Below are 27,758 nucleotides of genomic sequence, written 5' to 3'. Positions count from 1 at the left end.
CCGACTTGGTGCTGCTGCTGCTTCTGCAGAGCAGTTTTTGAGAGTTGATGAGGTGAAATTTTTCAGTGGCTTTTCTCTTGATCTCCCCTCACCGCGTTTCATGTACCCGGGGTACGGTGCGATCCTGAGGTTATGATCATGTTTAAAGTTGTGCCTTATTAGATCGTGTTTTAGTGACTTCTTCTGATTGATTGACAAAGAAAAGGGAAAGTAGGCACTTTCTAATAGATTTAAAGGTCTTCTGGCAAGTGGAAAGGATCTTGATCTATACCTATGTTGAGGTCCGGCTCGCCCTTGGAACTGCTGGCAACACTGTTATCCATTATGACCGGTGGTTTCAGACTGACATTAGCAGCCTGATGGTGAACCGGAACTGGGGAAGCAGCTGAAAGCATATGATGAGCTGCCTGTTGGCCACTTGGGGAAGACGGAGCCGGATGTGAGTACCGGACGCAATCTTCGGTCTTTTGGACCAACAAAACGGGTCCTTTTGAGAACTGAAGATGATGGGCCAGTTGAGGCTGCTGCTGCTGAAGATGATGCGCCTGCAGATATTCCCCAGCCAGGATTTGATTATGCGAAGGAGAACTCTCCAACACTATATTTTTCATACTATTGATAATTTTAGGATGATTGGTATAAGTTGATTGCACTACAGTGAATTCCTTCGGAGGCCGAACTTCCTCGATCCGACCGACCGTGGTACTGTTCGGGATACATGGCTCTCCCGTGGCCGCACGGTAGCTTATGACCGGCGTTTGCGATTGAGAACACTTTTGCACCTGCACCACATTCATCGTATTTTCCTTAATAACCGAGTTTTGGTACGAGATGTCTGATAACATTTTTCCTTTCTTCCCGATTCACAATCTCATATCACAAGTATATTTTCCACTACTTTCCTTTTGAAACACTTAAATATTTTCTTCTCACAATTGACTTTTCTTGTTTTCCAAATCCTCACAAATTTGCAGAATTTTTCCTCTTCCTGGTAACCATTAATCCACAGCTGGTTGATTTCCGCAAAACAAAACACCTTATTTTCCGAATCGCATTGATCCTACAACACCTTGCACTCGCGCGCCATCGAAACCCAAAAACATCGACCGCCAATATTCGAGCGATATCGTCGAATAAAACCACACACCAAAACGTGGACCCACCGCGGTTCGAATCGCGCAAACCAACCGAACCAGTCACTAGCAGACAGGCAACAAAACCCGGAGAGCGGCGAGAGATACGAACGACGACGACGACGTCGACGAGGCACACTGCTTGTTCAGCCCAAGACCAACGAAAGGAAAATTGGTACTGGTCGAGCCTACGTCTAAACCATAACGTAAAACATCAACATCACACCGCGCGCACATCAGAAATTGAAGGTCATGTGGAGGGGGATACTCTGAATGGACGAAAAGAGTGTAAATAAACACCCGAAAAGGTGAGCACGAGAGACGGAGAGAGCGAGAGCGCAACCCACTCTCACTTCCGCCGCTCTCGCGCGCAAGGAACAACCATCGCTGAAAGGAAAAACTATGGCAACTCGATACACACATTTTCCTCGCGAGAGCATCCCGACACAGCAGGCGCTGTTTCGGTGAGAGCAAGAATTCGTTTTCATTTTTCAAACAAAAGTGCTAAATGTTTTTCTCTCACAACAGTGCTGTGTCTTCTGCTTGCTATCCGGCTTGGCGATATTGCTGCGACGGGATTCCCTCGATAACGTTCTGAACTAGGAGTCGTAATGGTAGGGAAAAGGGGTGGGGGTGGGGGGTGGTCGTAGGATCAAAACGATCGTTCTCACTCTCCGGTTGCTCCGTTGGTTCTCTTCCTTCTCCCAGAATGACGACCAAGCATAAAATGGATAAACGATCGGGTTCCTCTTCTGAAGCACACCACCAACATAAACCGAGTTTCATGACATGTTTGCATAAAAATTATACACTAAACTTGTTATGAAATTATGGAATGACGGGCGGTAGAATGAGCACGAACGTCCCGAGAATGATCGCGGTGGAACGCCGTGGGAAGAAGAACTCGTTTCGCAGAAGTGGCCTACAGGTTCAAAGACACTCGAATAGGTGTATAGACGTCGCTGGAATGGGTCGGTTCGGAAATGGGCTAGAACGAACAATCCAAGTAGGCCGCGGTGGATGATGTTCAGTTGCTAAGGATTAAACAAAAACGGAACTAATGTGTGTTATAATTTGATCGCCCTGAGTGGCAACCAATTGTTAGCTATTGTTAAGTAGATTATTGATATAATGTATACAACTGAGTGATTCTAATCACTAAAAGTCCCTTACATTATTTTTAGATGACCCCTTTGTTTAGCAGCAATAGATTTGTGTCATCATTAATGTTGTACATAAGTAGCGTGAGTCAGAAAATGTTGAATTTGTAGTGTAATAAAAATCAACTGTAGTAGGAAAACTTTTCTCCACTACATCGCCATGATCGATTACAAAATCGGCATTCGCCTGAGACACAATTGAGTGCGGTATTTGGAATAGTTGTGAAAAGTTGAGTTAAACTGTGAACCATTTGTTTGAGACATATACCAGTTCTATCAGGTTCAGCGGCGCCGATGGTGTAGTGGTAAGCGTGACTGTCTCTCACCCCAAAGGGCCTGGGTTCAATCCCAGTCGGTGCCGTCGGGATTTTCTGAAGGAGGGGAAATAAAGCCGTTGGACCCCGGTCCATGAGTTGATGGGTCGATAGTTAGGGTCCAGGTGTGGAAGCTGCCTCCCTGGCGTCAGTAGCATTGGTACTCAGTACAGAAAAGAATCGGATCGGATCGACGGAAAATAAATCTAGGAAATAAAGTTCGTTCTTGTAAAACGAGGCTAGAACTAGGTGCAATCGCACTTACATCTCTGATTGATATTCAACATGATCTTTATGTGTTGTGTAAAAAATATTATGGGTAGGCTTCATTTCTAATCTAATCTAATCTAACACCAACACAGCCAGTTCTTGAAAGCATCCTGGAAAATGATATATATACCTACATCATTTTTCTTGTCTATTTGATATATGTTTCACATCGAAGATGCGTCACACATACCAAAACGGCCAGGCCTACTGTGCAGCATTTAAGGGGCAAGATGATTCAGAAAACATCGGTCCTGTTTTAATAGAAGATTTAAACACGATGCTTGGATGAAACGTGGACATCTCGTACCGTACGTTCCGATTTTGGTAATTATATGATTGGTTGGTCGTTGGAAGCAACAAAGCTATAAAGTTTAAGTGATGCTCCATTTTCTTCTGACGGTTTGGACATGAGCATTAACTCTTGTCCTAGCCTTTTATGGCTTATGGCTATAGCACCATTACTCGCTTTTTGAAAATTAGAAGAGGGAAAGGAAAAGGAGAAGGACAAGGGGAAAAGGATTATGTGAAATCTTTGAACATAAACAATATTTTTGATTTGAAATATACAATATAGAAATGCATAACAGCGGTGGTCACTACCCGATTCTTGTCACTATTATCAAGTCATAAAAAGTAACAAGGAATAAAATGTTACCCTTTGATAATTGGAAAATCCTGATTCCCTAGTTTGAATTTGTCACGACTAGGGTTCGGTGGTAGAACTTATACCAGTAACGCACCACAAAAAGGTGATTTCCCAACGTTACTGGTTTGAAAAGATAAAAATTTACCAAATGGAACGAACTCACCAAGTTTAGCTGCTTGACATGTGTTGATGTAGAAGTCCAAATTGTAGACGAAGCTTGACGAAGATCAACATGAATTTATTAAATTTCATATATAAAAATGAACTTTATACATTGATATTGAAGGGATCATAGAGTTATAGAGAGTTGACTGTAACAGAGCAACCGAAAGAAGTTTAATATCATTATCATCAATGGAGTTTGACGTCAAAGTCCATCTTCCATCCAAACAACGAGGGAACGGCGCATTGCGAAGAGCCCTTCTACCACTACCGCGAATCATCATTTCGGTGCTCACACTCTAATTCAATTGGCGTTGACGGCACCTTCGAAAAACCGTGTCTTCTAACAATTTTAAATAGAGCGATTACATTCGCAAAAATCACCCTCTTAGTGCCCCTCGGTGGGACTTTGTATGGGAGCGAGCTGTCAATTTGATAGTTGAGTGTCAAACAGTGAACTTATTATTTTGCATTAAATCTTGATTTAAAACTCGAGATAAAAGTCTGAGGGATCGAAAAAAATATCGTTGTGCTCAGAAAATAAAGCCCTTCCAGATGATGATGTATAAAAACAGATAATTTTTTCTTCTAATTTGGCATTGTCTAAAGAAATCTTTATCAGCTTTTCAAAAAACACACCCCTATGTTTCGGAAACTTTCGAAAATTAGTGCAAAATTATGTTTTTTGATATCAAGTCTAATAAAAAAAATGATTCGACGCAAATACAAGCGTGGCATCGAAGTAGGCTATGACCATCGGTTATTAAATTGTAATCAAATATCACTCAATTATGTTTTTACGCTATTTTATTTTTTATGTTGCCCTTATGCAGGATGGGTACACATTTTTTAATTCCATCATATTATTCTTGGTTTTTTTATGTTTTGAAACATCTTGCATTACACTTGGTAGCAATTTGTGATTACACGATTAAAAATAGAGACGAAAAAAAAATCGCGTTACAGAATTGAGCGTAATACAATGAAAATGTCTCATGCTGTATTTTATTTCAAAACACAATTTGATCATTTCCTTGAGAGTAACCGTTCTCCAAGTAACCAAATGGCCAAGTTGTTTGAAAATGGTTCTTAGCCTACACAGTTGAAAAAAGTAATGTGAATTTCTATCACTATGATGCATATAAAAGGAGCCATCGGAGATGAACTAGCCATAGGCTAAAAATCTCCTTAATAAAAAACTAAAAAAAAAATATATAAAAGGAGCGTCATATTGTTTGCAACATTTCTTGCAAGTGGTATTATGGAAGAAATATACTTGAAATTATCATATTAGAGATAACTGAAAGCAGCTTTAGTCCGGGAATTAGAAGGTGCTAGCTCTACTGTTGATCCAGAAACCCATTTTAAAATGTTTGATAAATCATACCAATTCCGAAGTCACTTTCAGTAGCCATAAGCTCCACATGTCTACAGTTCCGATATCACATGGCTAAGGGAGCATCCATAAATGACGTAGCATATTTTTGATCAATTTTAGACCCCTCCCCCCCTCGTAGCGTATTTGGCTATATCCAATACATGGCCGGTCACAAATTCTGAAACCCCCACCTCCCCCCTCAAATGCTACGTCATTTATGCATGTTCCCTAATGGAACTGCAAGCACACCTTCAGATTCAGATCAATGCTTTGAATCCAGCGCGTATTTAATGAAGCATGATGTAAAACACGATTGGGAATATTCATTGTCTGTAAAAATAATACGAAAAGATCTCAACAAATTATGTGTCTATAGATCCTGTCTTGAGACATTATTGTCGCAATCTTCCTCCTTCTCTTGCTTGTAGAATATTATGGGTAGGCTTCATTTTTTGAAAAACTCTATGTTTTCATATAAAATTACTACAACCGGTTTGCATAGAAACGGTTTATAATAATTCAAAATATAAAAGTGAAGACGAATATTCATATTGACAACAACACAGGCGATAGTGAACATCCAGCCACGAATGAACAAAAACAAATGTTGACTTCCATACCCAAAGGTTGTCTTGATCAAGAGAATGTTTTCATGTCAAAATTCAAATTCATACAGGTAGCGTCTATCTGTTAAGGTTGTTCTCATTTTCAGCTAAGTTGAGTGTAGAAGAAATGATTTTTATCAACACTGGTCCGGTAGCGTTTCTCGTCCATGCATGCATGACATCATTTAGATGAGATTCAATTTCAATTTTATTGTTAGTTCTGTTAGTTATTCATCACTCTTTTTTAATTACTGTAAGAAGAGAATATTAAGTATCATTCAAGCTAACCATATTTATTTGCTATTATAAGTATAACCTTGACATTTCAGTGTTACATCCACCTACCATTGTAAGCAGAAGAGACATAGAGGTGCATCTTATTATGTGTACAATATTTATAATTTTTATTGCATCCATTTAATTGTATTTCCTTCATTTCATATTTTAATGTTCCGATATACTTCATTTCTCCATTACATATATTTACTTTATATAAATAAATACTGGGTTGGGTGGGATCATCAGGGTATGATTTGACCTGAAACTGGACTATGGAGTGGTATGACAACCGGAGTCTAGGAGGGAATAAACACTATCATTTTCTTTATCCTACCGATTCGATTGTGGTGGTGTGAATTCTACTCCAACAGTTTCAGTGAGATTGACGCACCCTTCTTAACAAACCATACTGTAGGAAGCTTAATAAGTATTGCGAATTGCGTTATTAGATTTGTCGGATCGTATCGTTGGAAGGAGATTCTTAAATTCCCGTGGATTTCGCGTAAGTGTCTCTGCTTACGGGTCCACCCCTCCGTTTTTAGCCCTTCATACAGCGAATTGTGAATTCAGATCGGTAGCTCAAATTGATCTTGCTATTAAGTGGAGCTGCATACAAGACAAGATCTTTGAAGGGATGGTGGCTACCTTACATACATACATACATACTGGTCTGGTAGCGTGGACTATTTTAAGCCAATAATGCTGATAATTTGTTACTGCAAGTATTTAAGATTTATGTGTGTATTATTTTGCAATCAAAGATTTTAAAATATACTTATCAGCAGGTAACTGATCGCAGATGCTAATATTCATCACCAATTAAAAGTCCTCTTGGGACAACCGGCAAACCGGGAAAACCGGGAATTAGATGAGAGAACCTGGAAAATCAATAAACCTCAGCATCTTATTCTTCTAAGCTGTTTATGCTTCTGTAGCGAGTGTTTTGTCGCCTCTCAACTTAGTGTGCACTTCCACAATTTTTAATTGAGAGCTTTACCCGACAAAATTTCTAAACGGAAAGATTTCCTCGACCAGATAAGTTGTTTATAAGATACCATAACAATTCTGATACATAATTCTCGTATTTCGTAAACCGAACTTATAAAACGTTTCAGCTCTCTACACACTTAGAAACTATTACCGACTTCGGTAATTTTTACCCTAACTTTCAACAGTTGAACGTTCGGTAAAACTTTGATCCTCATTTCAAAAGCTGTTTCACTAAATTTTAATTTCAAAACACTGTCAGCCTTGTTTAAATATTCGAGTCTTGCCATTGTGGTGAAGTTTTCCTGGTTGTGAAACCTTCAAACTAATGAATTAAATTGCCAGATTTTTACCGAACAGTTCTGCTGTTGAAAGTTGGGTGGAAAATACCGAAGTCGGTAATAATTTCTAAGTGTGTAGTCTAAACATGGTGTCTTCAGAATCACCTAGGGATTCATTAAAGAATTTCAATTATTCTCCCTTGAAATCCATCTCAAAATTTCATAGGATGACTGTTTAGTCAAAGTATATCTCAAAATTGTCTTTGAATTCTAGGTAGAGCTTCTTTGGATTTTTCTCGATGGTTTTTAGGAATCCTCCTAAACAATTCCTTTGAATCAACACTTTAATCCTTTTTTAATTCACCACATATTTCTGGGTAGAATTCTACAGAAAATCTTTAAATTGTTAGATCCCTGAAAGTTCGTTTGAGTTCCAAAGCCTTGAAAATGTTTCAGGGTGAAATCTGGGATCTTGATTTTTATCTAAATCCCACATTTTGAATATTTTCTTAGTCCCAGTTTGATAAAAAAAAAATCTAATTTACTAAATACCGGGAAGTTTTTAAGATTTGCACAGGAAAAAGCGAAATTTTCAAAATAAAAATTCTCTGGCCACCCTGATTCCAGGGATTATAAATTTATTCCAAACCTGACCTAGGCCCAACGCTAGCTCCGGATAATAGTATGGTATAGTGCAAAAGAATATTAAAATATTCAGCATCATTATTGCCCAAAAAACGGGACATTCAAACTACTATGGCCAGGAATTTGCAGTGAATTCGAATAATTTGAAATCCCTACCAACGATTGTGACGATTTCAAAACGTCACCAGTCCCTTTCATAATAATACACCATCAAGCCTACCGTGATCACCGCCTCGAGCGAGTTGGTCTTGAGCACATCGTACGCTGTTGTATACCTCCAAGTGTCAGCAACCCCTTATCCGGGCTCACAATTTCTCGAAATGTGAACGTACGCAGATCGGCCGGTTGGTTGGTTGGTTTGTTGGTCGGTCGCAGGAGACATTGACTTTTCTCCGACTTTGTGCCATCCATCCATGCATGGAGGCAACCTAGCGCAGAGCGATCATTCTTTCACTCACTCGCTCACTTGATCAATGCTTTCCACCACTTACGGCTGGCTCGACATTCGTCACCTTCATCATCATCATCATCGTCGTATATTTTGGTATCGCATTCCCATGCAAAGCTGTAAGCTAATTTTCCAAAAAAAAAGAGCTAAGAAAATCACCTGCGAAATTCGTGCAAGAGATTCAACACACGATGGAAAAAAATCTACCGACATATAGTTTCCTCACACTATCACCCATCATCGCATCGCAGCAACCAAAGTGCATTCGCCGCAGTAAATATGTTGGCAGGGAAATGGTTCATGAACAAAAAGCCGACTTTGCGATGTATGTACGTAAATACGACGCCGATCGACAGGGTTGCGGTGGAATGGGTGCGCGCAAGGTGGAAAGCAGTGAAAAGAAAACAAGGAGAAGCGCAGCAAAAGTAAATAAACTGTGGTACATTAACCCATCGACCGACCAGAGCGCGCAGAGAGCTAATAGTAATCGCATTTCTACTTACCAATACAACCCAACCCAACTGCAGGTTAATAACAGCCAACAATAAACAACAACAATGCAATGGTTGTAATGATACCAGAGACGGACGAAGGAAATTCCACTCTCTCATACAAAAGTACGCATACAAATGTAGATGATTATTTTCAGTGCTACCCGTAGACGTCGACGCGGATTGTATTACATATTTTCCACCGACATCGGAGGAGGCGCAGCGTAAACGAGATAAGGAAAAGTGAAGTACATTTAGGTGCTCTCCACTGCAGAAAGATAGCAGTGTTGCCGGTGGGTAAAACTGAGATCTATTCGTTGGTTACGATTTGAACAATCTGTCAAAAATCCCATGCCGTTGGACATAATCAGCGTTGCTGTCAGTAATTCAAACTATGCAATTAACCGATGGCTGTAGGTCGAATATGGTCAAAATCCAGTTGACATCAATATGCAAGACGGTCCCTAAGTGAGATGAATTGCTTAGTTTATATGAAATTCGTCATTCGTGTCCAGTCGTGTACTAAGACAATTTTAATGATCTATGCAAAATTTATGTTGTTGTATCTGATGGACTAGTAAAACAACTGTATAAACCAAATGTTGGACTAAATATTTGTGAATTTTCACAAAGCTATTTGCCTTCATTTTATTTTTTGTAAGTCTGAAGTTAGTTTTCGATGTATTTCTTACAGATCATCAGCAGCTTAGATGAAACATATTAAAATAAATGAAAAAAAAAATACTCAAAAATACGAATTTTAAAGCATTATTTTCATGTACTTCCACCTCCATGTATTTTGAAAAAGTTTTAATTGAAAGTTTTCTAAGCCTACACCATTTATTTGCAATGATGCCAATCCGCTAAATTCCTTAACCAGTTATCTTTTCTCTTTTTAGGAGAGGCGTAAGTTCCAACACAGTCAGTTCTTGAAAGCATCCTGGATAATGATGGATGTACCTCCATAATTTTTCTTGTCTATTTGATATATGTTTCACATCGAAGATGTGTCACACATACCAAAACGGCCAGGCCTACTGTGGGGCATTTAAGGGGTAAGATGATTCAGTATACATCATGTGGATGAAACGTGGAGATCTCGAACAGTAAGTTCTGTTTTTGGTAATTATATGATTGGTTGGTCGTTGGAAGCATCTAGGCTAGAAAAGTGAAGTGAGAAAAATAAACAATAGAAGGAGGAAGGAAAAGAAGAAGGACAAAGGGAAAAGGATTATTTATAATCTACTAGCTGACCCGTCTAACTTCGTCCCGCCCAAAATTTGATTTTTGTTTTAAACAATTTCGAGCATTCACGATTCCACCCTAAATTAATCTCTTTGAATGGAATGTTCGCGATTGATTTAGATGATACTACTTCAAGTATGAATTGAATGGAACACTTTTCAAATTGGATTGAATTCAACAACGTTTATTTACACGGAATGTTAAAAGGCTTATGGAATCATTTATCAGGTCAATTCAATGCTTTATGGTAGACTACATTCTTCGTTTTGTTATCCGGCGCATAAATAAACAAAGATGAAGGCTTTCCAACACGTGAACATGCCACATATAATTGGCCATGTGAAAAGCAAAGGTATTCGAGGTTGATTCCACACACTTCCAAAAATTGGCCTTGTATTGGCTGAAATCACCTTTAAAATCACAAAACATGGACTGCCGACTCAATCTAAAGAAGTCTCACTAAACAAAATATCAATTTGAACTGACGAAGCAAAAAGCATTCCTGTCAAAGGCGCAATCTACGCGGTAAGAAAAAAGTACCCAAAATTAAGTTTAAATAAACTCAACGTAGGGGACTGTTAAGTAAGGTTCTCAGTTTTGCAGATAGATTATTTGTTCTTGGTTTAAAATAAAAGTCAGAATAATGATAGAAAACTCATTTGTGTGAAAGTAACGCAATATACTTATAAGAAATGTACTTTAAAATGTTCATTTCGGCCATTTTTTTTTCAATGTAAAAATGTTCCTTGGGTGGAGACGAACACAACAAAAAAAAATATTGCTCATGCAACTTTGTTTTACATATATATAGATGAGCATGAACAATATTTTTGATTTGAAATATATAATATAGATTACTACCAAATTAGAGAGGAAACATAATGTTGTTTTTTGAAACCGTCTGGAAAATAAGCCAAGCTTAATTTACCAACGAAAAAATACTAGAAGAAAGCATCCCAAAATTTATAAGGAGTTTATTTCAGCATTCCCTGGGTTTAAATTGGGATTCTCCCAGGAACTCCTTACAAAAAATCAAAGCACTGGGATTTCTCTGCAGAAAGCTGTTCATATTCTCTTCAGAATACTCTGCTATCATATGTTCTTCCTTTTGGAATTCTCCTCAGAGCATGTTCAACAGAGTTTTTTTTACTCCCATAAAAATCTTCTCGTAATTTTCTTGGACCTCTTCACATGATTAATTTGACAATCTCAATGGTCTTGTTAAATTCATCCTACAGTTTCCTACAGTTTTCGAATTGTCAAAAAACTTGTTGGTTTTTCTCTGGTGGGTATATCTAAAAAAATTTTGTCCTATCAACATCAGAACAATTTTTGACCCTTCTAATTTATTTTTCAAGCGTTATTTTAAGTGAAAAATCACGAATGGGAACATCATTAATTAATTGCAGGATGCCACCCACTGGTTGGCAACACTGTCCAATTGGTGAACGTGAAAAGCGAAAAGCATATACTTTTCCTCCAGCTCTCTGCAATAAGTGAGGCGGGGTGGTCAGAGGCATACCGGTAGGCACCATTCGAATGTCGTTGCCACCGTGAAAGCATTCGCAAAGAGCAGCACCAATACCTCTTCAAAACGGAAAACCAAAAACAAATCCAAATGAATCAGCGATCCATTTATACCTTGGCGGACGGCTTGGCTTTGGGATGTGTTTGTGTTAGACGGCAGAAGCAAGCTACCCTTAGTCAGGGAGGGAACCCAGTCGTGATAGGGCTATGACCTTGGTTTATTTTTTACCTTGCTCATTTACGTTCGGTTTTCGCCCAACAAGAGTCAAGGTTTCACCGCACTCCGCAGTGCAAAGCCCCCTTTTTTGATCGTGTTTGTTGCTGTTCTTTACGCTGCGCCTACTTCGCTGCCTAGTTTTCCCGTATATGGCTCCAATCTGGATTGCTACGTTCTGAATCGGCAATTCTATGTACAATTAGTAAAAAAATCATCTCTTGTTGTGGTAATTTTACGCTTTGTTGTTATTTCCTCTTAGCCTTCCACATTCTACAATTTTCCGCGTTCATCTTATGACGACAGACTTATTGTGGGTCGTTCTACCTACCTTAAATTGCTATTTATTGTATTACTTGCTTACTTATTCCATTTTTTTATTCGTTTCATAACGAGTGAATCTGAACTACATGGCTGGTTCAAGTTAGCCTACATACACAGTGGAACGAAACGCCCGTTCTGATCGAGTGATTTTTTACCATTTTTTTAGCATTCTGACGTGTTCTCCTTTTTTGGGTTTGGCTCTCTTTGGGGCAAATCGTGCGGCGTAATAACACTTCCCCGAAATTTGATAGTTCTGTGCAGAGCACATAAACGATATAAAACAAACAGGTGATTTCAACGGAATGTCACTCGTTTTGATTCAAGAGTTCATCTTTAGACACATTGGACGTGACGTTACCATCTTTTTGTCAGTTTTTGTAGAATAACTGAAAAATAGCCCTTTTTTGAAAATCTTTTCTAATTTTATACGGAAATCTATGCGCTTTTCAGTGGTCTTATTGCATCAAAGTATACCTTTATGTATTCATGTTATTGATGAATGAGAAATATTTCGAAATACGGTAATGTGAAATTATTGAATGATAAAAATCGGGTCATCGCTGAATTATAGATTGTGTGATGAAATTCCTATTACAAATTGCTCAAGAGATTCTACTTTAGATAGCTCAAAATTTTTTGATGAGTAGTCATTGAGTAGTGCAAGACGTTGGAACGTCACACAACATAACCGCTCACCAAATTGCATTGAACTAATCAAATCAGAAATCTATGATCAATTCTTATAACATATTTGGAGGTTACTTCTTCTTGTTTCAGCTACAGTACACAATCTGTCGAAAAAAAACAGGCAAAAACGTCGATACATCCCAGTAGAATATGTCTTTAGTGTATGTTATGACCAGATGATCTCAACAATAAATAAATAAATAAATGAAAGGTATTCTCAGCGTTTAGCTTGTCGCAGCTGACAACGCTATGAATCTAAATTTCGTGTCCAACCCGAAAATATAACGTCATTGGCCAACCTTCCCAAAAAGGTTGAAACCGGGTTCACTGACGAAGTCATATTATTCTTCCCGCCCGATATCACATGCTTCGCACCACAAAGTCCTTGAATTCAAATTTGCGTTCGCAACCGAAAAAGTTTGCTCATCGAGCTCTGCGAGAGCTACCGACGATGCCATGGCGACAAATCATCCTGACCCGAACGCCTGCTGGTCTATCATATGAACGACCGTGAACGTGGGTTTCGCTCAAATGCGCGAATTTTCGATCTTCTCTTCCACCCGTATTCTCATTCCAACAACGATACGATTTGTGTATTTGCAAATAGCGCGTCCATCATCATCATCATCCTTATAACGATCACCATCTACTCTGGGATGACGAGTTCAAATACCGAAAGCCAACGGACACAACAACGGCAAGTTTGTCCCTGAAATCGGACAAACCGTCGTCATCATTCATTGCCGGACACGGTACGCAAGAATCGCGGAAGTAAATCTATGGACTATATGCATACATGTGTGTAGGTATGCTCGTGTGTCGTCATCAGAGCGAACGAGAAAGAGAGCCGTTAATGAGTAACAAACATTGACGACCGACGACGCACGTCGCCAACAACCACGTGGGTGAGCCTTTTGCAGAATGCCTTAACTAGTTCGACGGTGATGCTCTTTTGGAATCACTCAGCGACCTTTAAGCGTATATTGATCTCATTTCCTACCGTCAATAACCGCGCTCGCATCGCACTCTGCCTACTATGTATCGAATAAGGACCGATATTGAACGGTTCGAGGTGTGTGCTCTTTTGATGGTGGTTGCTATGATCCCAGAGGGAATATCTCTGGCATTTGATTGATGCGATGTATTGGACTTTTCTTAGCTCCAGAGGACCATGTACGAGAATTCCAAAGGCCCCGACTTGTGTGATACAAAAGAGTAGCTGTGTGTGTTTCAGGGGGAAATATCTTATCTAAGTATAATTCTTTCTTTTGTTATACATTTCATTCAGGTATAATTTTACGAGCAAGCGTCGACATGATCACAGATATCTAACAGAGGCAGGTAATGACACCAGCGAAGGTCGATGTCGCAATCAACAAGGCAAGATAGAGAGAGAAAAGTGTGGGGGTGTAGCCTTGAGATAAATTCTAATCTATTGCAAAATTTGACGAACGGCGGTGGAGTTGGCTGGCAGGTTCAAGGAGAACATTTTGTTTTGCAATGTTATCAAAATTAGCCTTCGAGAAGTGTAGAATACAAATGTGGACTGCGTTTCAATGGTTTATTTTTAGGTATATTGTCTTGTGGATTCACGGTAAGGATTTTTTTCCTATGCAATCGATATCCCAAGTTTCATACAGTGTATTAAAAATTGGCAATTTTTCGAAACACTGTCGAATGATAGATTTCTAAAATTTTGACTGCTGGTTGATTAAGTATATACTGATGTATAATTATGGTTTGAGGCTTTGATGGGCTTTTGATTTGTCGTTATGAGGTTTGATCTGTTTTAGTAAAACGCTCTTGATGAAACTTTTTTCGATGAGAACGTATTTTAGCAATCGATTCTAGTTCAGGTCCTGACTATTTCTCAAAAATAGGAGCTCATTTGGATACAATCTCATACTACTGCAAATTGCACAATGGCACTCTTGTTGTGGCATTTGGGAATACCATTTACCATGACATGGTGCGTTGGAATAGAGTCAAGTGGCCTTTAGCTCAGTCGGTAATGGCGCAGCTACAAAATAATACTATGCTGGAGGTGGCTGGGTTCGAATCCCAAATCGGTCTAGGAATTTTTCGGGTTGGAATATTTCTCGACTTCCCTGAGCAATATAGTATGATTGTACTTGTCACACTAATGCAAAAATGGTACAGGCATCGAAAGCTCTCAATTAATAACTGTGAAAGTACATCAAGAACACTAAGTTGAGAGCACGCAATATGTTAATATGCGATAAACAATAAGCTTGACATGCATAGAAGAAGAAAGAAGATTGGAAACGAATCTCGTAATGAAGCATTTTATCACAAACGAGTGTTACTTGAGACGAACGAAGACAAGATTAATTTTGCAGGTTAATATAGAAAGGTAGCAGGATAATATGGTGATAGAGAGAAATTTCACTATTAGACTAATCTCGTGAAGCATAGGATGTGGTCGTCCGCGTTGGAAGGCAACTAGGCCGTAGATATGTAGAATGAATCTTCCCATTTACATTCATATACTTGTTTGTATTAATTGTTTTATAGTTTGAATTAATGCTGTGTATTTTTTTATGAATTACTGGAGTAGCTTTTTACGCAGGTAATTTTTTACGCAGATCTGGGTATTTACATGGTTTTTTACGCTGATTTCTAGTGAGCACCGTAGCTCGAGTTGTCTTTCAGTATTTTGTAATGCTGGCCTATGGATCTAAGATTGGGCCCATGGCTAAAAATCTTCTATTTATCAATTGTATCTAGATGCACGCGTCATTGGGACGTTACTAATGGATATTTTTGGTTGCTATTGACAATTTAGTCGATTGCTGAATTTATGTATAGGCCCAAATTAGGGACACTTAGGCCGACATTACATACATTTTCCCCTATATAGAGAGAGCCCAACTGAGATAATAGCCTTTTAACAGTGCAGCATGTAAACCCTCAAATTTTTTTCGATGTCCTCAATATTTCTCTTACAATTTTGAATATAGCCTCAATCAAGCTTGGAAGTTTTTCTAATACCATCTTAAAATATGGTAACTGAAGTCTCCGATTGTTTTTTTTTTTTAATTTTTGTTATTCCTGGTTTCTGTGTATGGAACCTAAAACTTAACATTTCAAAATGTCTTCAGAATTACTTTAAACTTGCAGGATTCTCCTCAATAATCGTATGGTTCTTTCCGGTAATGCCTAGAAAGTTTCTCCATATAAGTCCATTTTTGTACAGAACACTTCAGGAATTTCCCCCAGAAAACTCTTGAAATTTACTGTACAATTATCTTTGTACTCTTAACAATCATCGTGAGATATTGCTTTAATTTCTCTCCATTATATTATTTACAATCCGCTTCGAATATTCCTAGAAATCTCGTGATATACCATTTAGAATTTAGAAAAGTGTTATTCCACTTTTTGTATAGATTTCACGACATAATTCCATAGAAATTTTCCTAATAATTTCATTGAAATGTTTCTCAAAATGCTATTCAGGTGAATCTCTTGGAATTCTCTTGAAGCTCCTATTAGAAATCCCTCGGAAATATTTTCAGAATCTGTTTGAAAATAAGCTTAATGTTTCCTGCCAAATCCTTAAACACTTTTCAAAGTTTGCAAAGATTGCTTAGAACTAGATTCCATTGGAATTATTATGGAACAGAACTACTACTTATCGCCAATGTTGGGCCATATATATCTATGATTTTAGTAATAACGAGTCAATTAAATCTTTGGTACGATACTTTAGTTCAAAATCTTTAAGGTAGAATAATTGCATCCTTTTTTTCCCAAAAACAACAGAAGTGCTCCGATCAAAGCAATTTTTTTTACTCCGTTGACCAAATTGAATCCAGATATTTTTCAATGCATTAGGACGGACTTGGAATTCGTAGGCCAAGTTTGGAATCAAAAAGCGGTGCGCATGGAAAGTTAATAAAATATAGAAGTCATCTGTAGTAGAAACTTTCCATTTTGTGTAACAATCCGTTCAAAAAGAGAGGTAAGGTGTGGGTTGTGCCCTAAATTAGATCTAAACTCTATCCATACTTCGTTGCAGATCTCCTCAGATTTTTTCTTTTGATTAATCGGTCAATCGCCCAGGCCCGCCCCTTTCCTTGTATTTGTCACTATGCTTAATTATCGATCCCCATTAGATTTAAATAAACAAATATGCTTTACCCGATCGCATCACTTACCCTTACCACAGTGGATCCAACCTGACCCACACTAACACAACTTTCCTTCCAATGGCAATCGTAGAGACGCAGAGGTAAACACGGTTTAAAAAAAGTATATTTTCAATATTTATAATTTATTTTTAAAATTTTGCTCATGAAAAATGCAAACTTTTGGAGAAAGTTCATTGCAGTCCATTTGGATGCAATAAATCCAACCTTAATTAGGGCCTGTTCATAAACTACGTAGACAGTTTTTTTGGGATTACTGATCCCCCCCCCTCCCCCTGCGTAGACAATTGTCCATACAAAAAAATTAAAATAATTTGTATGGGCCGTGGATAATTTTCAACCCCCCCATGAACTGTCTTCGTAGTTTATGGACAGCCCCTTAGATGTAAGAGTAATTTGATTTGCTTGTATACAATATGATACATTTTTTGTATTATTATTATTTAACTTTATTAAGGAGGCTTTCAGCCTTGGGCTGGTTCGCCTCCACAAACATTTTTTGTACTCAAGCTCAACCTAAACATAATTTCAATAGCATTTGGATTAAAAACCCATTGCCATAAGCCCTGATTTAATGTTATCGATGAAACCATGACAATTTCTATAAAATAAAACCTATATTTCATGGTACATTTAAGAATGAATTGTCTGCGCTCAAACAGCTGCATAGCGAGTGGTTGTAAAAATTGTCCATACCGTCATACGCAAGTCGGAGTTCCAGATACCTACAGAAAGAGTGAATCAAAACGTCGCTTACTCGAACACGAAGGTAATTTTTTGCGAGTCATTTACCTCTTGTTTACTCACACCCACCTTCGAACATCGACCACCTTCCTTGACTTCCTGCTTTGCCCGAAAATATCACGAGTGGAACGAATATTTGTTACGCAAAAACACATCCACAGGAGAAAAAAAAATCGCGTAATACGTCTTCCACGCTCGTGCACATACACATTAGCAAAATACTCAAAAATTTGCGTGCTTTGAAAAAAATAACAAACCACACATTCAATCTCAAAAGAAGTAGAGTAGAACAAGGCGTTTCTGAACTTGTGTGTGCAAAACATCATGGCCCACCTCCTCTCTGCCAGAACCACCCATAGCCACCCCTCAGGTCACATTTCCACCCTATCACTGTATCAAAGTGAGCGGTGAAACTCAGCAGCCCGGCGACTAAGACGACGACGTTTGCTTCGATCAGAACACTCTTCGTACGTAGGTAAAAGTAGAAGTTGTGAGTGTGAGTTTGTTCGTTTGAGAGCTGCTTACTCGTGCCATGCTTACTTGGATCGGAGGAACAGGAGAGGCGGCCTGGTGGAGTCAATGACCGACTAACCTTGAATTTATATAAAGGCAGCCCCAACGCTTGCTGTTGCTACTGTGTGTGTGGAGCGTGGTTCCAATCATCCTCATCGGGGCATCAGAGGGAGCAGTGTTGAATGCGCAAAAAGGAAAAAAACAACCAGAATACGTACATAAACACGAATTAGTGGGGTGGGAAGGTTTTTTGGGGATGATGACTCTTTCTCGAGGGGCCTTTATATGGCAAGACATCAATGTCGCCCACGGTTGATAGTTGCCATGTGTATGTATTCGCAATTAGATTATGGTCATTAAATAATAAAAGATGCAACCTGACAGCCCGAAATATGGCTTTATATTTTCGGTTCTCCCGGCCGGGAGGGAAATAGGTCACTAGAGAAGAACGCCGAATTCATGTGTTGAAAGTTTTGGCAGCTCACATTTTGGAACCGATGCCGGGAAGCCAGGAGAAAGCGCGTGGTGGGGCCAGAACAAAATGCGTGTGCTCCCATGACATACTGAGCGAGAAATGTGTGCGTTTGAATGGAAAATCGATAATGGGTCTTTTTTCAAGGAATAGAGTTGGCTTGGCCGTTTGGCATATGGCCTACTACGTAATCGGGAGAGTGAGTGCTAGTACTACACGTGACAAATTTTGGGTTGGTGTGGAATGCTCGTAAACGGGCAGTGGGAAGGATTATATAGAGCACTGATAAGTGGCGCGTGTGGGTAGACCTTGATAATGAATCGTTCGTGAACTATAAGTTTACTTCGGAAGGTTGTGTCTAATGAGGTATTATATACCTGAAAGGTCGGTCAGAGTTGGCTAGAAAATATGTTGCTTTTTATTATTTCATCTAAACAAGCTTGTCATCGACCTGAACGAGTTTATTAAAGTTTGTAAAGGCTGTTCGACTAGCATAATTACAGTAACAACATACATAGTTCTTCAAACTACACTAGAGGTTTTTAGGACATAAGACTAAGAGGTATATTTCTAACTCATGCTCCTATTTTGAGTCTATCATTAAAGCCCAGGGCTGCTAATATCTATACGATCCATTTTTTTTTGAAAATTAATTAACTAACATTGTGACCAGCAAATATCGATTACCAATTTCCCGCTTGATATCGATTTATTCCCGGTTGAAATCGAAAAACTAGGTTAAATGGGTTATGACTACGATTTGTCTGGGAACGTACCCGGCATAGTGAATAGCAACCATGTCACTCACACTAAACGTCACAAGTTCAAATCTTATCCTGGATAACTCACAAATTACCTAAAATGTATGAAAGTTAATATAGTTTTTTTCTGGAGTGTCTTTTGTCTATGTTATAATTATATTGATCATTTTCTCAGGACTCTTTACTAGATTTCTTTGTAGTGTTTTCAAGAATGTCTTTAGAACCATTCCTCTGTATATCTTTTCAAAATTCCGCTAAGATAAACAAGAGATTCTTTCTGATATTTTTTTATATTTTTATGGCAGTTTCGAAATTCTCTGCTAAACTATTCAAGAACTTCTTTGGATTCACCCTAGGATTCTCTTTGAATTTTAAATGATTCTCTCTAGAATTCGCTGAAGCTTTCTTTCATTATTCCCATTAGCATGTCCATGCAATTCAACTCTGAAATATCTTGATTTTCTAAACCATAATTATCTTGGAGCTCTCTTATGAATTCTTCTAAAATTCCACTTGGAATTCTTATCAGAATTCTTAAGAAATGCCTTTTTTTTAATTCCTTGGAAATTGTAACCTCCAAATTCAGTTCCCTTGATATTTTTCTCGGAATTCTCTTGGAAGTCTCTTCAAAATCCAATTGGAATTTTCATCACAATCTCCTTGGAATTTGTCCCAGATTTTTTTAAGAACCATCTATTTATAAGATATGAATTCAATAGCCTTAAGCTCTTCTCGGCATTTCCTTCGAATCTTTGTCATAGCTTTCTTGAAAGTCTTCTCAGCTCTATTCACACATTCTTGCCATAATTTCCTTGGAGGTCTTAAGAGATGAACTAGCCTATGGCTAAAAATCTCTATAATAAAGTATTAAAAAAAAAAAACCTTGGAGGTCTAGTGAAAACTCCCTTGACGCTAATCCTGCAATACCTTGGTGCTATCCCTAGAGTTCCTTTAGTTTTCCCGATTCATCATAAAAATTCAGGGGCTTTTCCCGGTGACATCAAATTCGGGAGTTTTTCAGGTTTTCCCAATTTTCCACTTTTCTGGTCACCCTGCAACTACTTAGCAACTAAATCACAACAAAATTTAGTTCTGGATCAAATTCACTTACACCCCTTTCCTTCTAACCCCCTCATTTAAAATAATCATCTTCAGACACACAGATTGTCCGAATTACTAGTCGAAGAGAAACAATTTGATGATTTCCAATATACTCATGGCGAATTTCACAGCAATTGGTTGGCACATACTCACGGCACGAATTGGGTGTAAAAACATTGAATTATTAAGCATCTATTCATTTTTTTATCGCAAAATTTTTAACCTGGATTATTTTTAGGGCGGCAAAACCAGGAAAACCGGGAAAAGTCGGGATTTTATTTTCACCAGGAAAAAAAACGGGAAAAAGTCGGGAACTTGATCAAATCTACCAGGATCTACCAGGAAAATAATCTTGTTTCTATGGTTTAGTTAGAACACATCGCTGATAATGGTAAAAGTTTGAAGAAATCGTATGTCTTCGTTTATTGTTAAAATCTGGTCAAAACTAATCATTTCGTCCAAGCAAATCGTGGGAATCTAATCCAAAAACAATTTCTCTCTGATTTTATATCGAAATCGTTCAGTCTTTAATCTATCATTTTCGAGTTTCCACTCAGTGAGAACGTGTAGTCAATTCTGAGTATATGTGCAGCCTTCTTCTTGGTAGAATCAACATTTGTTCAACTATCTTTTAGCTTCTAACTGGCTATTTTGCTTCTCACTTGAGTTAATGAGTTTACCATTAATTGATTAATTCATAATCGGTTAAAATGTTCTTTTTTTTCAAAACACAATGTTTTGCAATCGTTTTCAAAACTTTTATAGAAACAGTTCAAAAATAATACTTTGAGGTAAGAGTTAACATCGTAATACTTTCTGATTCTACTTAACTGCCCCTTAGTGGTCCTTAAATGCCCTAATTATTTTTATGTATTTTAAAACTTAAAAATTGACTTCACGTCGAGATTTTAGAGAACTTTAAAAAAAAATTGTACATAGATCTGTTAAATTCATTAGGCAGCCTTTTTTTTGATAAAATCTTCAAAATTTATCTGATTTTAAAATCATGTTGTGATCAAAATTGCGTTTTCCGTGCTGAGCACCATTGCCACCGACGCCAGGGAGGCAGCTCCCACACCTGGCCCTACCTATCGACCCATCAAACGCATGAACCGGGGACCAACGGCTTTACTTCCCTTAACAATGCCTCAGAACATCCCGGCGGCGCCGACTGGGATTGAACCCAGGCCTGCTGGGGTAAGAGATAATCACGCTTACCACTACACCACCAGCGCTATTTTTTTTCAACTAATTTATCTATGCTTCTTTCTATTGTTAGGATCAAGTACAACAAATACTAATCTACCTTTAACCCGTAAAGTACCAGGACGAACGAATTTTTTTCAACAAACTCGTTCTCAGCAATGCCTCATCCGATTTTAATAAACTTGGATTTATATTCAAGGGGAATAGTTGAACTAACTTTTGTACCATCCTCTTAGAACCCTCCTCGTTCTTGGGAGATGTAAATATGTCTGTGTTTTTTGTACTTTAAAAAGTACCAGTTTAACCAAAGGTTTTAAATTTTCACGCGAATCAGATACTTATAAATGTTTGTTATGTGCGAAAAAAGTAAATGTAGGGTTTGATCGGTGCTCGATAGTTCCCGCGATTAATGTGTTGAGATGCTTCAAATGTGGAGAATTTGGGCACAAGAGCATGGATTGCAAAAATTGTGATAGATGCTCTAGGTGCAGCCAACAACACAAAACGTCGGAGTGTACGTCAACTGTATTGAAATGTATTAATTGTTTGAAAATGAATAAAGAACGAAAAATGAACTTGGACGTCAACCATGCCGCATTTAGCTCGGAATGTTTGCTCTATAAAAGACTTTTTGATCAGACGAAAAGCAGCTTGCTTTTCAATAAATAGCAGCCAAGTTCCAGGAATGTGAATCAATTCGATTTTTTATACTTGAATATTGCGGAGTTTAGGCATGGAAAATCATTTGCATTCATTTCATGCATTCATTTACATTCATTTGCCTCTAACTTTTTTCTTTGACAGCATTTCGCAAAATGATGTATAGAACTTTTGTAGGTTTTGTTATTAACTACAACTTTTGTTAACAAGTCAAATTCGTATCTCTTATGCATGACGAACCAGAGCGAACAGAAGCCACTACTGATTTTCAGTGAATGTATTTTACATTCACTGAAAAACAGTAACAAGTTCTGCCCGCTCTAGTTCATGATGCATAAGAGATACAGATTTGAGATATGAGCAAAAGTTGTAGCTAATAACAAAACCTACAAAAGTTCTATACATTATTTTGCGGAATGCTGTTGGTGAAAAACGTTAGAGGCAAATGAATGTAAATGAATGTATGAAATGAATGCAAATGATTGTCCATGCCTGCGGGGTTGTCAACAAACTACGTAGCATTACGTCAGATTGTTGAGGAAAAACGTCCTCTTTTAGTTTTATTATCTGAAACTCATATTGTAGAAACTGAAGCTTTTGATCAGTATAGTATTCCGGGATATATTGTTGCTGCTTGTTTATCACATTCTAGACACACTGGCGGTGTTGCTATTTATGTCAAAGAATCAGTTCAATTCAACCTTCGTACCAACGAAGTTATTGATGGCAACTGGTTCTTGGGCATTACAGTTGTACGTGGCATGAAGATGGGTAATTATGGTGTTTTGTATCATTCTCCCAGTTCTAGTGACCAGCGTTTTGTTGAAGTTTTAGATAACTGGCTTGAGACATTCCTTGATTCTAGTAAATTAAATATATTGGCTGGTGATTTTAATATTAATTGGCGTGATAACCATAATTCGAATCATTTGAAGCGTTTAACTGAGTTTTTTTTTAATTTAATGCAAACGGTAAATGAATATACGCGTATTTCCAGGCACAGTAGAACTTTAATTGACCACGTTTATTCCAATTATGATTCCATTTGTTCAGTTACGGATACTGATTTGAAAATAATCGAGACTTTAGTGATTAATGTCTTAGACCATGTTAACGATAACGATAATTTTGTAAAATTGAAGTGCTGGAGGATATATTCGAAGCAAGCTGTTTCGAATCTTGTTGAGAGAAGCCTTTTTTCCATTCGCGGCCGGTAACTTAGATGAATCTACAGCTGTTCTGAATAACGCTTTGAAAACGTGTACCAATCAACTAGTTGAGCAAAAGTTTGTTTCTTTGAAAAACTCGAACAGCTGGTACAATTTGGATCTTTTGCGTCTTAAACGGAAAAGGGACAAATTGTACAAAAAGTTTTGTAGATCAAATAATGACAATCATTGGACTAGGTACACAATCGCGCGTAATAAGTATTCACAATCGATAAAGAAAACTCGTTATGAATATGTTCAAAGGAAGATTGATCAGCATCAAAACAACAGCAAAGAGTTATGGAAAATTTTGAAATCTTTATTAAAACCTAGTAATTGCAAACCGCGGTCCATAACTTTTAATGGCACATTAGAACAGTCAGAACAAGTTGCAGCTAAGTTTAATGATTATTTCGTAGACAGTGTTTCATTGATTAATAAATCTATTGAATTGGTCGATGAACCTGACGAAATAAATCACAAATAAATTACATTAGAAGAACTTAGAGTTATTTGTTTTTCATTAGGAAAATCGGCTGGAGTAGATAATGTTAATGCTAAAGTTATTCAAGATTGCTTTCATGTCATTGGCCACATCTTTCTGGACCTTATTAATAAATCATTGCAGAATGGACATGTGCCACAAATTTGGAAGGAATCCTTAGTAGTTCCTATTCAAAAAGTTGCTGGAACGATTAAAGCCGAAGAGTTTCGTCCCAGCAACATGTTGCACATATTAGAGAACTTGTTGTTAAAGGCCAGCTGTTGGAGTATTTGAATAGCAACTCTTTGTTGATACCAGAACAATCGGGATATCGGGAAGGTCATTCTTGTGAAACTGCATTGAATTTGGTGTTAGCAAAGTGGAAAGACAACTTGGAGCGTAAAGATACGATTGTTGCTGTTTTTTGGATCTGAAACGCGCTTTTGAAACAATTTCTAGGCCCTTACTGTTAAGTACAATCAAGCGCTTTGGAATTACGAGTGCTGCATATAAATGGTTTGAAAGCTATTTGTCTGACAGAACTCAACGGACTGTTTTTAATGATTATGTTTCCAGTTCCGTGGGGAACAACCTTGGAGTGCCCCAGGGAAGTGTATTAGGGCCCCTGTTATTTATTATGTATATTAATGACTTGCGACGTGTTTTACGGTTTTGCGACATTAATCTTTTTGCAGATGATACTGTGTTATTCATTGCAGCTAAGGATTTAGAAGTTGCCGTCTCACACTTGAATGAAGATTTGCAGTATCTAAGTAGATGGTTGAAGTGTAAGCAGTTAAAATTGAATACAAGTAAAACTAAATTTATGGTAATTTCACGGAATCGATTAAATGAGAACGTCTCTGTTGTTATTGATGATAAGACTATTGATCGCATTCTGGAGATTAAATATCTTGGCGTGATTATTGATGACAAACTTAAGTTCAACTCTCACATTGACAATGTCATCAAGAAAATTGCCAAGAAGTATGGAATTCTATGTCGATTGAAAAACGATTTAACTCATCTAGACTTTTGTCCTTCCATTTTATTTCTCGTCAATGCAACACAAATATCGAGATTACAGCGCTTGCAGGATAAAATAATGCATTTGATTTTGAGATGTAATAGATTCACTTCCTCAACTTTGAAGCTAGACGCCTTACAATGGTTGTCGGTGAAGCAAAGAATTATATATTTGAATATGGTGTTCATTTTTAAAGTAGTTAACTGTTTGCTGCCTCGATATTTGTGTGATCGAATTGAAAGAGGAAGTGACTATCATAGATATAATACTAGAAACGCGGATGAAATAAGAACACCACATTTCTTGACTTGTGCTTCACAGAATTCATTACTTTTTAAAGGAATAAATGTTTTCAATTCGATGCCTAGACACATTAAACGTGCAACAAGATTAGAAGAATTTAAGAGACATTGCATTTCACACGTTTAAACTGTCTTTTGAACGGTTATCCAGTGATTTTTTTTATGAATTGACAAATTATGTATCTTGACGAAGTTATTTTTAACGGATTATTTTGTATGGATAGCTGTTATAACGACTTTTTAATAATTATTGTAGCACTGCAAAAACTATTTTGTTCGCCACGATGGTGATGATGGATTTTTGATATTTGATTTAATAGTAGTAGTAAAAAAAATAGTAGTCTACAAAGGTTTGAGCATCGCGCGCGTATTACGGATATAGAGGACTGAATTTAACATTTGATAAAAAAATGGAATTTTGAAGCTTATTTGGAAGATACCTTGAGTTAGTAGTAAGTTTTCTGGCAAATGTTGGGGGTTCGTAAGCATTCCTGACATTGCCGAAAATTATGATAGCATCAGATTGCGGGTTACTAGTGTAATAGGATGCTTTGTTGATTGTTCATTAACTCTTGATTACTTGTAATACTTATGAATATTTTAGGTGGACAAAAAGGCGAACTAAGAGGTGGACGCCTGAGCTTTTCAACATTTATATCGCTGTGAAGCAACTGTAAACTCTAGAGGGAATTTATATCTGTAACTGAAACCAGTTCGATTTTGTTTGCCAACCTGGTTAAAATGTCATATTTAATTATCTTAAAGATAAATCGTCCAGCTCAAACCTTTGTAGGGGTACACACTAAGATTTTTTTACAGGAGTCAGTATTTTTTTACTGGGTTTTTGAATTGCTGAAAAAGTCGGTTAAAATTCAAATGACCGTTATCCGTAAGGAATCAATGAAATCGACCAAGTTTATTTTCTATCATTAAATGGGGTTAACAGAACTAAGTATGTACAAGTTCAGAACAAATTTTCTCATTAATAAATTTTTCACAGATTTTTAAACTTTTACCGAACAGTTCCGCAATTCAAAAACTCGGTAAAACCGTACTGACTCGATTAGTGTGTAAGAGGTGGGACCATCATCATCATCATCGGTTGTCTGGTGCAGCAAATGATATCAGATAGATGAAATATGATTAGTAAGACTGAATTTAGATATTTCCATAACGTATGGCTACGATATTATCGGTTCTGGGAGTCCCGGAAATCGGTTCTGTAGGACATAGTAATATCTCAGGCAAAAGTATCTTGTGGCTTGTCAAATTATGTCAAATAGGTAGAATCAAGTGAATGAAGATGATTTGAGATGATTTTGGCCAGTTTGGCATCGGTTCCGGAACGTGGATCTGAGAATTCCGGCGAACGGTTTGTTGGAATATAATTACATTGAGGTTATGATATCATATTATGCCAAAATGACAAGATATTATCACTGAAATCAAGTTATAATGTATTTGATGACATATGGGCACATTGGCATTGGCGCCGGGAAATCCGTGGAATCCGGTTTTATACCCCACAGTAACATTCGTGGTATAATAATCATATTGCATATCAAATCATGTTAGCATGATAAGATAAGGTCAATAAAGATTATTTTAAATGATTCCTTTGGCATATGGTAACATTGGCATCGGTTCCGGGATTCCAGAATTCCATTTCATAGATTCCGCCATACAATACGGTAAGGGGGGATCTTGTAATCCGGTTCTCAAATGAATCATACTGCATATCAAATCATAGGATATGGCCATTACCTACACTGTACAAAGTTTTCACATAGAAATCCATTAGGAATGCATGTCATATTTTTTCCAATAACAAAACTAATGATTTTTACCTGAATATCAATAATATAATAAATTATGTGTGTGTAATCGTATCGATTTCATTGGACACATAAGGTTCATGTGATTAAGTGGTGCAATTTCCAAATATGGGATGACATGACAGTTTTTTGAAATTCACATATATATATTTTCCACTGGTTGTGATTTACTTTATGAGTTGTACTACACTGAACAACAATCTATATCAAACTTTAGCCGATTTTACATTTTAATCAACCCAAATATAGATGCCTCCCACCGACAATGGCCATTGTTCTACTCACATCCATCAGTCAAATTAGTTTCGCACTTCCAACAGACCAACTGCGCTAATTCATCCGCCTACTGCTTTAAACAAGAATCCAGAATCACTCTTTCCCCTGGGTGTATTATTCATCCATCAGAGTAGCCATCGTCGTTTGATTCCCCTTTCAAAACAACAGGGCAACTTATTTCGCATCCAGCTCCTGAAGGGG

At 37.6% G+C, this 27,758-nt stretch overlaps 1 protein-coding gene across 3 annotated transcripts in view; it reads right to left on the bottom strand.

Moving 5' to 3' along the window:
* Eip75B (Ecdysone-induced protein 75B) overlaps positions 1–27,758 on the bottom strand; it is a 134,073-nt gene that overhangs the window by 76,692 nt on the left and 29,623 nt on the right. The window contains exon 1 of one of the 3 annotated variants that reach the window (XM_065227014.1): positions 272–1,245. The exons of the other annotated variants lie outside the window; for them this stretch is intronic. Within the exon in view, the coding sequence (XP_065083086.1) occupies positions 272–845 (574 nt within the window). The 5' untranslated portion in view covers positions 846–1,245. Of the gene's footprint in view, positions 1–271; positions 1,246–27,758 lie in introns of those variants that run through there. 3 annotated transcript variants of the gene reach the window in all.

This window comes from Ochlerotatus camptorhynchus, unplaced genomic scaffold, assembly GCF_037179485.1.
Source record: "Ochlerotatus camptorhynchus isolate MF236.1 unplaced genomic scaffold, CSIRO-AGI_Acam_v1.1 ptg000265l, whole genome shotgun sequence".
Lineage (NCBI taxonomy): Eukaryota > Metazoa > Arthropoda > Insecta > Diptera > Culicidae > Ochlerotatus > Ochlerotatus camptorhynchus.
Note: the sequence above shows the minus strand (reverse complement) of the source record. Positions and strands in the feature narration are given on the sequence as shown.